Source organism: Equus przewalskii, chromosome 1, assembly GCF_037783145.1.
Source record: "Equus przewalskii isolate Varuska chromosome 1, EquPr2, whole genome shotgun sequence".
Classification (NCBI taxonomy): domain Eukaryota; kingdom Metazoa; phylum Chordata; class Mammalia; order Perissodactyla; family Equidae; genus Equus; species Equus przewalskii.
Genome location: NC_091831.1, coordinates 136655245 through 136668582, shown reverse-complemented (window position 1 = coordinate 136668582; position 13338 = coordinate 136655245). Strand labels below are relative to the sequence as shown.

The 13338-nt window shown below is 35.3% G+C and overlaps 1 protein-coding gene across 9 annotated transcripts in view; it reads left to right on the top strand.

Moving 5' to 3' along the window:
* UNC13C (unc-13 homolog C) overlaps positions 1-13338 on the top strand; it is a 585940-nt gene that overhangs the window by 502112 nt on the left and 70490 nt on the right. For all 9 annotated transcript variants that reach the window (XM_070579899.1, XM_070579965.1, XM_070579933.1 and 6 more), the window contains 4 exons: positions 877-1026; positions 5489-5612; positions 8159-8215; positions 12944-13024. In XM_070579899.1, coding sequence (XP_070436000.1) covers positions 877-1026; positions 5489-5612; positions 8159-8215; positions 12944-13024 — 412 coding nt within the window. The remainder of the gene's footprint in view (positions 1-876; positions 1027-5488; positions 5613-8158; positions 8216-12943; positions 13025-13338) is intronic.

Sequence of the window (13338 nt, the reverse complement as noted above, 5' to 3'; positions counted from 1 at the left end):
CCTATTCTAGGTGCATATATATTTATATTATGTCCTCTTGGTGGAATGTCCCTTTTATCATTATATACTGTGCCCCTCTGTTTCTCATTGTCTTTTTTATCTTGAGATCTTCTTTGTCTAATATAAGCAGGGCAACACCTGGTTTCTTTCGTTTGCCATTAGCTTGGAGTATCATCTTCCATCCCTACCAAGGAAGTGATTTTTGATGGAGAAGTGGAGTGGTCCAAGGATTGAGCCTAGAGCATTACAATGTTCGGTTTCCAAATTAAAATACATGATATGCCAAATTAAATTTCAATTTCAGAAAAAAATGGATAATTTTTAGTATAAATATGTCCAAAATATTGCATGGAGCATACTTATACTAAAAGATTTTCACTATCTGAAATTCAAATTACCTTAACATCCTGTATTTTTATTTGCTGGCAACTCTGCTCCAATGGTTAAAGGTCAGACACTTGAGAGAATTGAGCAGCCAGTAAGGTTGGAGGAAAGCCAGGAGAGTGTGGAGTCCCAGAAGCCAAGTGAAGAAGGTGTACCCAGATGCCAAGGGTCTTTCAAGAACAAGCATTTTTCCAAACAATGCTCAGAGGAACATCTCAGCTACTGCTGTGAGAGATGGGGCCAAATGAACCCCTACTTAAATTAATTTAACCTGAAGAGTGTTACTTTTATCTGCTTTACATATAAGGGTTCCAAGTAAGCTTTTATTGCAACAAGTTTTTGCAGCTGAACAACAAGTTTGAAAACTAATGAGTGAGGGAAATCATACCATTTGAAACAAATCAAAGTTCTCAGGGTTGAATTAAACAGATACAGGCAAAGAAAAGCATAAATGCCTGCTTTTCTTCCAGAATTTATATTCTCTATTTTTAGTTTCCAGCTTATCATTGAAGAGTGTATAAAACAGATGAGTTTTGAACTAAATCAAATGAGAACAAATGGAAATACCGCATCTAATAAGAACAGTGCAGCAATGGATGCAGAGATTGTATTAAGACCTCTCATGGACTTCTTGGACAAAACGTAAGTTTCCTACTCAGTTTCCTGTGTATTCATTGCCCTAAATTTGACTGATAGGGGTTTAAGAAATAAAATTGTTTTCTTCTATATAAGACAGCTTTAAAAAGGCTTATACAAAAATGTATTAATTCATTAAAAAGCAAAACATTTTTAGTTCATTAGCAGATGGGAAAATAGCAGGAGTTAAAATAAATAGGAAAGGAAAAATGGAGAGGAAATGGAGAGGAAATAAATATTGGTAACTAAGGAGGTTGCTGTTCTGAGTGGGGAGAGATCTAGGATTTCATGCTCCTCTGATAACACATTGTTTTGCATCCTCCTGGACATAGAAAAAGACTGAATTGAGCCCAGAATATCTGATTTCATGTCAGAAACCTGCTGAAGAAGAGACTAGCACAAATGTGACTAGAATTAATTCAGCTCAGAGGCAAGTATATTACTGCTCAATTCGACCTTCGATAACTACTTATTGAGCACTCATCCATATCAATCCTTATTCCCAGAACTAGGTAGTAATGACAGAGTCCGAGTCCCTGACTCCATGGACCTTACGGTCTAGTAGTGATGGGAGTGAGTGGGAATGGAGGTCTTTGTGACCAACTAAGATAGTGTTCTTAACCAAAAAAGTTTGTTTTTTAATGCTTCTTAGTCCCCACTCTTAGAATTTCTAATTTTGTAAGGTTGGAGTAGGTTCATAGCATTTATATTTTAAAATGTGTCCACAATTGGGAACTATTGATCTAAAGCAAGCAGAGACATGATTTCTTAAACAGTGATACTTAAAACTAGAACTGAAGGTGGAAGAGACAAGTAAATAGTAATTTGGAATGCCTACCAAGGGACCAGTGTTACACCTGATAGTTTCATATGTTTCCTCATTTAATATTGTTGTGGAAAATTAATTAATACTACAGGGATAAAGATAAATAAGAAGGATACAATACCTTTATTTTTTAAGATAGGGACAAGAAAGCAAGAATTAATAGAGAGAACGTCTTCTATTCGTTTATAACTCCTACTTTACTTCCATTCCCCTTTGCTTATAATCTTATTGCACAAGTAAGACTAATGTTCTTATCACTTTAATTTTGATATTTGGTAGAAAAATTGTCTTATTTTCTGTTCTTTATGAGAAAATATCTATAAGATAGGTGAATAGGTAGTTGTATAGCTTCACAGGAGGTAGGTAGGCAAGTGGATGTAGAAGAAAAAAGTAGAAGAAAGAAGAGAGGGAGAGAGGGAGGAAGAAAAAAAGAGAAAAGGAAGAAAGATTTCTTCATTTCTTCAGTTTCTTAATGCAGACTTTTATTCTTATCACCTAATTTCCAGTACAACTCCTTGAAATTTTGGTCTTATTATATCCTTCTTTTCTATGGGCAAAACAGAATTAAATCACATAAACACACCACCATTGGTTGCGAATGGGATGGTGAATGGAGAGCAGAACAAAGCAGTCCTGATTCTCTTAAAACTCCTACTGAAATGCCTTCTATTTTTGAAACTCTAGCCAGCGGTTTAGAGATGTATCACTTATCATTAACAAAACTATTTATTTTTGTATATATTGTAATCAAAAGTTGTGGCACATACAGAAAGTGTTAAATTATCCTGATACTCTCATCTACTAGTTGAGGGACCTTGAATCCATTTCACCTTCTATAAAACAGGGCGAATGCAAAAGTGAGTTGACCTTGATTTTCAGTATTTTAGATTCCTATTTTACTCAGTCTTCATTTTCTAATTATAATTTATTACATCATTATATATGTCATTTCTTGTAATTCTTAGTAGAAAGAGACAGTGTATAAAAATAGGAAAACATCAATGAGCTTTAAAAATTTGTGAAAGAGATTTAAAATTTTTGGAAAGAAATATTACATGAGGCATGGAGAGTTGCAGAAATTCTGAGGGCTGATACAGAATGCATAACCATAAGGCTCCTTGTTAGAGGAGATGTTTAAAAGTCACATGTTAATTCTGTTCTCAAAGAGCTAACAGGTTAGAAAGAAAAAATAAGACAGGTACACAAATAAACTCAATAAGGTGTAGAGTAATAATCTCCTGTTCAGACAATCAGTAGACATTTCATTTGGGTTGGGTCTTTAAAGGCAGATAGGGTTTGGATGTGTAGAAATGAGGGATGGGCATTCTCGGACAAGGAAGAACGGCTAGACAAATTTTCATGAAAATATAATCAACTATATGACAGGAAATATCTATTGCCAGCTAGTATACATGGCATTTGAAAATTGTCTGGTTAATTGGTTCTGTGGTCAGACAAAATAGATAGCTCAGGTCTCAAAATACATGGCTTTTTTAGCTTGCATTATCAAGTTAGACTAAATTAAGGAAGAAGTTGCTAGATTTCCCCTTTATTTTCTGTAATTTAAAGTGAACAATAGAGGCCAAAAGTCTTCAAGGTGGTTTTGAGAAAATCCCCTTGGCAATCATGTTGTATTATAAATGCACAGGTTCTCTTTGTCTTTGTGCAGCCTCTCTAAATAAAACGTTTCATTTCTTTATGTTTCATTTTCTTCACCAAGACCTCACCACTCTGTAAAAGGAGCTGTTTAAACTCCATTTCCTGCTGGCAGAAATCCCATGCAGAGTTGCAGACATGTCAATGATCTTATTCCTATTTGTTCAGTTCCAGTCTAAGCAGGGTTAGTCAGCATGCCAACTACAGGAGCTGACCATACAAACAAGATCAATTCTTAAACTCAGACCTTTTGAAAATGCAAATTACACATCTGCTGCAAAATTGGCTGATTTGTTGTGTCTCAAATCATCCTAGGAATTTCTCTGAGGATGGGTTCTGTTGTTCTGCTATAACATATCTGCTGGTTTATACCCTATGCCCATGTCATGAATATCCACCAGCAAGCTAGAAATGCTACCCTTGAACATGGTTTCCAAACTAGTGGGGCTGGAGAGTTCCATGGATACGCCTTAGTGGTCCACAACTCTCCTCTACATCCAAAGGAGGTTGCTTTCCTGTATTTTTGTATACTAGCTATCTACATACAGCAGTGTTAGGAGAAATACTTCTACATGAAAATGTATTTTGGAAATCTCTCCCTTTGCCTCTCACACATCACATGCCTTTAAATATTAATTATTAATTATTTAAATATTAATTATGTATATCTTTAAATATTAAAACCAGTCAATTTTGCCTCTATCAGAAGCAGAACCCAGGTTACAATTTATGAGTCCCAAAGTATCCAGAGTACTTAGCACTGTAAGGAGTCAATCAGGCTGCCCTGAAGTATAGGACCCACCTTTGGCTTTCTGTAAAACAGGTTTGATGAAATCTTATTAAAGGAGTCTCAAAGTGTTCAGTGTCATATTATAATACATTCGATGTTTATACATCACTGTGCCTCCATATACTGCTGGGCCTCCATCCACAAGTGCATTTGTCAAGGCAGCATGGGGCATTGAAAGACATATGGGGTTTAGAGGAAGAGAACCTGACTGAATCTCAGCCCACACTCACTAGCTTCACTTTCTTGTGCAAGTTCCCTAACCCCTATGAGCCTGTTCTTGGTTTCTATAATGGATACAGTAATAAATGAGAAATATCTGCAGAAGAGGTTTCTAAACTAAGGTGGTTAATGATGTTACTGTCATTATCTCACCATGAGAAGAATTTGTAAAAAATATCTTAAACCTATTGAAGTTGGTAAATTTTGAATCTAAAAAAAATGAACTCAGAAATACAGAAAACAGACTGGTGGTTGCTAGAGGTAGTCATAAGGTACAAACTTCCAGTTAGAAGATAAGTCCTGGGTATATAATATACAGCATGGTGATTATAGTTAACAAGAGTTTGTTGTATATTTGGAAGTTGCTAAGATAGTAAATCTTGAAAGTTCTCATCACAAGAAAAAAATGATAACTATGTGAGTTGATGGATGCTAACTAAACTTATTGTGGTAATCATTTCGCAATATATACAGATATCAAGTCTTTATGTTTTACACCTTAAACTTATAGAATGTTCTGTGTCAATTATATCTCAATAAAACTGGAAAATAAACACAGTCGGTAAATTTTAGTTTTTGAGTGAAATTATATGCATCTTTTCCATGTTGTTATGTTGGTTCAATGCCAGGTAGTGATAATGACTTGCACCATGAATGGGGCATGGAGTGAATGCAAGTCAAGAGTGAGGATGAAAGTCATGTACTTTGGGGGCCTTGATGTCAATTTAGGAAACAAGTTAAGGAAAGATATACTTTGAATTCATTTTCTACCAAATAGAGTAAAATATCTAATGTACAGTATGGTTAAATAGATTCCTGATATAATGTATTTTTTCAGTACATGGAATTTAGCATTTGATAGTTATAAAAACCTATTTTGAATCTCAGTACTGAAAAATGTGAATTTCTTATCAATAAAATAAGTTGATACCTTGGTATGAGATTTACAAGTGAGTAGATGTTTTATTTTATTTCAGATTAAGTCTCTCAGCAAAAATCTGTGAGAAAACAGTCCTGAAGCGAGTTTTGAAAGAGCTATGGAAGATAGTTCTTAACAAAATAGAAAAACAAATTGTTCTCCCTCCTCTGACAGATCAAACAGTAAGCATTTAAACTAAAGATTGATTATACTTTCAATAACCCATCTAATTGTCTTTCATTTAAGTGAATGATTTTGATCCAGATGAAATACAAATTAAATCCATTTTAGGAAAAAGTGTTTGGGGCATACAGTGTCTGAACAATGATCATTCAAATGACTTTTTCCTGTACAAGTCAATTTTAAATAGTGGCAATAGCAGGCAAACTTCGCATTTACTTGACATTCAAAACTTCATCTGTTGAAAAAAGTAACATAAAATGCAATTTATAGGGTTACTTGGTCTACACATATAATTTTTTTGTTTAATGTTACTGTAAAACCACAGGGAAATAGATTTAGGATAGAATATCCCCATTGTGTTTCTTTCTGAAAATGTATACTTTAAGAAGATAAATCCAACCCTGATATATGGAATTTTTTCACCTTTCCATTCTTCTTTCATCTATTACCTTCCCATCTGGAGGTTCATAGAGGAGACACCTTTTAGTGGCTTTGGAGAACGTGATTGTATCATATACAGTGAAATTTAAAAAAAGAAAACAAAAAACGAGAAAGATCAATTGGCAGCAAAGTTAGCCAATGATCAATGGACAGTGCCAGGTAACTCAGGTCACATATCTGAGCCAAGCAAGGAAAGAAATAACCCTAACAACCACCTGTTATGGAATAATTGATTTTTTTCCTGTACCTAAGGAAGACAAGCTGATGCAAATAATGAGTAATTATAAACTAAAGTATATATTGACACCATTAATCATGCACACTCAGTACAAATTTATCCAGTGAAATTATGTAGAAAATGCTTTCTCATAAAGGTTCCAAGATGAAAAGATACATATGTTTTTGCTGACTTACTGTCAGACAGTGAGTGATGAAATATAAATTACTTTGAGTTTTGCTTCATGCCGTGCATGTGTGGTATAATCGTTTATAGCCTCCATATATAGGTAGCCAAACCACATAGATACACACACATCCCTTATTCTGCTACAATAGGTAATGCATTTTTCTAACACCAGTTACCTATCATGTAATTGGTCAGAAGGGGCATGAGGTCAGCATAACCTGGAAGTTGGATTGCTTTATATGTAAATTTTCCCAGGTGACAAGCTTGAGAATATGACAGAAGAGCTATAAACTTTAGCAGAAAATGAAAGAGCATTCAGCTTGGCTACTACACAGGCAGGAGCCCTTTCACCTCTATTTAAAAAAAAAAAAACAAGGGAGAAGGTATACATGCACATCAACGCTTCCTATCCAGAAAGATGCACCTTGCATGGTTCTCACACAAGCCATGCTACCCTTCCCCTGTGCTCAGAGCTCCACTTGTATGGGCGTCGTCTCAGCTCACAATTGTACAGTATTGGTTTGTTGTCATTTGGTTGGGGTTTTTTGCATTTTTAATATCCCTTGAGGCAGCCACCAGTCTTACCGAGCAACCCGCGAGCTATCCAAGCTCTCTCTCAGAGTAGCACTTACTGGTTTTTATAGTTCTTTACTTACAAAATTGCATAAGCTTTGACTGTGCTGCCCACTGCTATTTTCCCTATCAGTGCTACTATTTCTAGTGCAGAATTTTTTAGAATATGAGGTTCTTCAAGAATACATGTATCATGTTATAGCAGAAATGCTATATATGCATTTTATTTTTGATACAAGGTCTTCCTAGGAAAGCTTTCCATCACCTCAGTTGTCTCTAGTGTTGAGATCTCCAAGTAGGAAGTTATATCATTCATTCATTCAATACACATTCTTTGACCTTCTACCATGTATGAGACACCATGCTGGGGTTAAAATATAAGCAAAATCAGACATGACATAGTTGCTGTTCTCATTAACTTTGTAGTCTTTAATTTCTTAATATAGGCTCCACTAAAAAATGGAGATTAGACCAGAATAGCTGATTTTCCTTACTGTGAAAACCTTCTAGTCTACTAATAAATTTAGCCAAATTTAGTACTTTTCCTGTCACATTTACCAATACACACGCCTCTAGTTTTTCACTCTAGTAGTGCTTCGTGTAGTTAGTCCTGTGTTTTTCAAACCTTTCCCAGGTGGTTGGAGTTCTAGGAAAAGCCTCAAGCTGAGGGAGGAGTTAAGTGGGCAGGTCTCTGATAGATTGGACAGCATTTCAGAAGGAGCAGGTCCGCCTTGTTCAGTCCTGTATCTTGACATTTTGCATGGATTTATTTGGGGTGAGGGGAGTGAGGGAGTTTTCTCTTCTCAAAATAAATGAATCAAAGTTAAAGAGCACTGACTTAATCCATATGCTACATTAAACTGGCTGCATTAGCAGTAACCCATTCAGTAACTCAGACTTAAAACTTTCAGAAATGAGATGCCTATGAGGACAGTTACATTGCTAGCAGTCCTAGATATCTTTGACCCAGTCTGTAAAATAGACCAATTAAGGGCAGATTGCATAAAAGTCACAAATATAATAAGGAAAATAAAGCAAATTCTCTATTGACCACATTTCTAATGTAACTATTTCTGAAGATCTTAAGACTGAGTCTTCTCTCTCCTTTTCCATGTGTGTCTCTAGGGACCCCAGATGATTTTCATCGCAGCTAAAGATCTTGGACAATTATCTAAACTGAAGGTAATAAGAATAAAGAAATGATTGGTTGCCTGTGAAAAGTAGAACTAACTACAGCACTGCAAGAAATGGTCCTCCTACTAGCAATGGTATCTAGCACGGCAGGACTAAGAAGATGTGTGTCTGTGATCTCACAATCTGCTTTAAGGATGAATCAAGTCAAAATTTAGAAACTGAATTTACCGTTTTCTTTTTTTCCCCATATTTCTCACATTTTTCAGTTGGTAGGGACAACTGGGAATTTTTGACTTAGTGTTGTAGCATTCAGCATTATTGCCTTTGGAGTAAATTAGAGAACATATTTTCTTTCATATATTAACTTGGCTTTGTAAGAATAAAGGCAAAATGGAATGCTTCACAGAAATCTAGTAAAGTCTAGAGAAATCTTAAAGGCAAAAAGCCTAATGTAGGAAAATGAAACTCAGCAAAGCAGATATTGAACTAGTCAACATATTCAAACCCATTATAAACGAGGATTTGCTAACTAAATAACCCTACCCTTTATTATTGCTTGAGATTCACAAGACTTTGCAGTTGTGCAGGGAACCTTAGGCTCCATCCCTCTAGGATAGGAATTTGACTGGTTAAAATACATATTGTGCTTCCATGACTGGTTTATTTTACTTAACATAATGTCCTTCCGTTTCATCCATGTTGTCACATATAGCAGGGTTTCCTTCTTTTTAAAGGCTGAATGATATTCCATTGTATGTATATACCATATTTTCTTCATCCATTCATTCATCAATGGACCACATATAGGCTGTCATTGTGCCTATAGTCAAAATACATGTTGTTTTTGTTCCATTTATACCTGTTAGAATATAGAATAGCATGCTGATGGGTTCCAGGGACAGACCAACTTGGTTCAAATTCTACCTCAACTGCTTCCAACTATGTGAAACTAGCCAAAGTATTTAACCTTTCTAATCTTCAGTTTTAGCATTTGTAAAATGCAGAAAATTTTAACACTTGGTTTATAGGGTTGTTTTGAGGATAAATGAAATAATGCATATGTTATGTTTGCATGGTAACTGCACAGAGTGTGCCGCCTTCTCTCCCAGTCGGCAACTCAGAGTTAGGTATCACTGGGATTGTTTTGTGTGTACACCACAGGGGAAGGATAATCCATTTGTCTGCATAATTACTTACTGAGATAAAATAGCTGCCCTCCCTATTTTATCACCTACATTATCCTTTTCCTCAGAGAAAAACCCTAAAAGCCAATGATCCATTTAAAACACATAACCATCACCTAAAGTAGTTTCCCAGGGTATTCAGCGATGTTGACAGTTCAGAGGGAAAGTAGAAAGTAGATGTCACTGCCAAACTATTGTTTTGGATATTGGATCTCTATCCCTTTCTTTATCGCTCTTATTATCTCCCTGGGATTTCTAGTCCCTACTTTGAAAAATGGATTTACACAGTATTGAAGTTTCTCATATACAACCATGATGGTGAAACAGCATAGTATCTCATTACAAAAGAGTTGGCCCTGGCCATGCTTCTAGCACCTATGTGATGTTAGGAAATACACTTCATCTCCCCGAGCTTCAGTTTCCTGAGTGGAATGTTATATCAGCTAGAATTGTTTTCAGTTTCAAATGATGGAAAGCCAGGCTAACATAAGCAAGGAAGGAATTTATTGCTACATGAAATTTTATAGTCCTGAGATAACTCTGGTTTCCATCACTGCTTGATTAGAAACTCAAACAATGTTACAGAACCCAGTTACTCACTATCAATTCTGCTCATTCCTTATTTGATATATTGCTGTAACAAACCTCCCTTCCTGTTTGTAAGATGGTTGTCTCTACTTTATAGCTAACATCCTTTGAACTTGAAATCTTGTAGAAAAGAACAGCCGCTTGATGAAGGAATTCCAGCAAAGTCCACTGGCACATCATCAGCTCTGATGGAGTATTATTGCCATTCCCAAGCCAACCACTGTGGCCTGGGAAGTGACATATACCATTTGGCTTAATTCACATACCCACCCCTGAGCTGGGGGTGCATCCACCCCTGTCCAAATCTCATGAACTCTGAGTGGGATAGAGACCCGCTCCCCAGAGGGCATACGTATGCTAAGTAGGAAAAATCAGAGTCCACCAAAAACAACACTTTAGGTCCCTTTTCAGCCCCCAAAGTCCTTTAATTCAGTAAATTTTTTCTATTTGTAATCAATTAAAAGCAAATTTTGAATAAAATCTCCTAAAAGGGAACTTACTCTGAAGGACTAAAACTAGAATTTTGTTATCTATAGATGATGGATAAATTACTTAGTTATGAATCATATTTTTCTATTATTGGCCCTTGATCTTTTAATTTTAAATTATTAGTCTATTTGCTTATTATTTGAATTACAGAGCAATAAGTCCTCTACAATCTTATGCAAACAGTTAAAACTCTGGCCAGAATAAAGAACTTCTAATTTTACAAAGCTGATTTTTCTTGCTTTACTAGAATTTACTGCCAGTGGCTTGTTTGTTGTTATTGTTGTTTTCATTTTAAACCATGGGTCTTTACATTTTTCATGTATTAGTTTGAAAGGAAATATGATCCACTTGAAAAAGTCTTATTTGAAAATAACTGTACTGATAGATAAATTCAGAAAGCCTGTGTAGAAATATTAACAAATAACTACCTTATTTAAAAGAACACAGGATCAAGGAAAATAGAACAATGAGGGGAACTAATTGTTTTTCTGCATTTGACTGTGATTTAGGATTAATTTGTTAAACAACTATTTATTCAACAGTTTTACGTATTCTATATTACTTCATGTTCTGGAACTTCATAATGTATGTATATTGTATATATCCAACTTATTACTATTTAATGGGATCAGATTTATTTGTCATAAAATTTTCAAAAATGACTATGTCTTCATAGATGGGAGATACAATATCAAAACCAATTAATAAAAATACATATGAGACTATGAGTTTACTGCAAAGAAGTAACAACTTATTGGACAATAACTCATTGCCAGCCTCCTTCGGAGACTCCCTTATTTGAATGAGATATTGTTAAATCCCAGAGAATTATTTCTTGCAACAATTATATTTTTCTTTAGCACCAACATATATTATTTATTACCATCTATTAAAAATAATGTGACCACACTGTAACACCAGTCAAGATTGATGAACCCAGAGAGATTTATTTAATATAAAACATTTGTACTTAGCTGCCCTAAAGCATTTCCCTGTATAATTTGGCAAATATTTCCCATTACTCTTGGAGTCTCAATGGGTATTTAATATTCCTATTTTAAAAATATTAAATGGATTCATGTTTGAGTTGAAATCCCTGTATCAGAGAAAGATCCAGTGAGAAGCAAACATGTATATCATGGATCCAGGAAGCATTATACTATGTTTTCAGCAATATTCAAAGGAGTATGTTTTCATTCAAGCACATTGAGCACTACAAGATATGCTGAAGGAAGTACAATTCAATTACCCAAAATATATTGAATCCCTAGCAAGTCATAATTGCCAAGATAGACACTGAAAGACTGTGGAAGTGAGTAAGACATAGTTAGAGATTATCTTCAGGAAGTCACAGCATCTACTAAATAACAAAATAAGAAAAGGCTAGAATAGAAGGATGAGCCACTGGATGTGATTGCATAATTTGTGCATTGCACAAAAGTGCCCAGCTAAGGGAATGAATGATGGCTGAAATAGAGCCCACGCTCCACTTGCTAAGCCCATATGTGCCTATGTGGAACTGTGCTCCATAGAAAAAGAGACACTTTTATTGCTGACCACAGGCACTGATCCTTTACTCAAGCCATGCATTCTCAGAGCTATGTCCAGCCATATAGACTTTTCCTCTACTTCACACAAAGACAATATACAAGTTAGAATTTAAGCTCCAGGAGGACAAAATTCTTTCTTTTATTCAACAATATATCTCAATCACATAGAACAGTACTGACACATAATGAACACTCAATAAATATTTGTTGAATGTTGTTGACTAGAATAGTGGTATCCCTGGGGAGATTCTATCAATTTAGGGAGTCAGGAATTTCTAAATTTTTCTCTTAGACAAATTTCTATGTCCTTTGTTATTATCTTCAAATGTCTACCATCATTTCCCAAAAGAAGCTTTGAATGATAGACTGAGACAGTCCACAGTGGACAATGAGGAAATTCTATTGTAAATCAGTTGCAAAATGATGCAAAATGATTTTTAAAAATATTGAAAATCTCCCGAGCCAAATTCAGTTAACTCTTTGGGGCTTTTCCTAGTAATAGCTAAGCATTAAGGGAATCCAAGAAAGATAATAAATTGGGGGTATTATACTTAAAGTAGACTTTATCAGTAGCAATTGAAATAGGCTAAAATTCACCTCCTAAATCCCTTTCATGATTGACCATCCTCAGTGTGACAGAACATAAAGCAAGGAATTAAAGCAAAAAAGGTTTGACACACATTTTCCAGGTTTCTCTTTTTTTCCTAACATTAACTTGCAAGTGAAAAACAAAGCCACACATGAATCAAAATACCCCTCTTTAAGTAAACATTTAGCATCTCTTCTTTTGGCAAAATAGACATTTATTAAATATATGACAAAATAATCATCTAAAATGTGTCCATATTAAGATGGCATCTTAAATAGGAAATGTTTGCGTGCAGGGATTATACGGGTTTTGTTTGAAATAGTTGTTAAATAAATGAACTGGTTATTTTATAAGCAACTGTTAACCTGTTTTCCAGGAGCACATGATTCGAGAGGATGTGAAGGGTCTGACACCAAGACAATGCACAATAATGGAGGTGGTCCTGGCTACCACCAAGGTAAGGTTATAGTGCCTCTGGATATGCATCCAGAATCCTCTGTGTACCCTTAGAGAAAAGTACCCCAGATGCATATCTGTAGAGCTGTGCCATCCCTAGATACAGTAGACATCTGTATAGATACATTCCCAGAGTGTGTCAGACCTAGCCCATACAATCTCCTTATGACATGCATATTACTCTGCCCTTATACTTGATTCCTTTGTCTACCTATAGAAAATGTGTGTGAAATCTATGTTGCAACATGTGTTTTCAAAGAAAGACACATGCCCCCAGTTAAACAGATGCTTCAGGGGATTTGGGGTTAGCAGAAT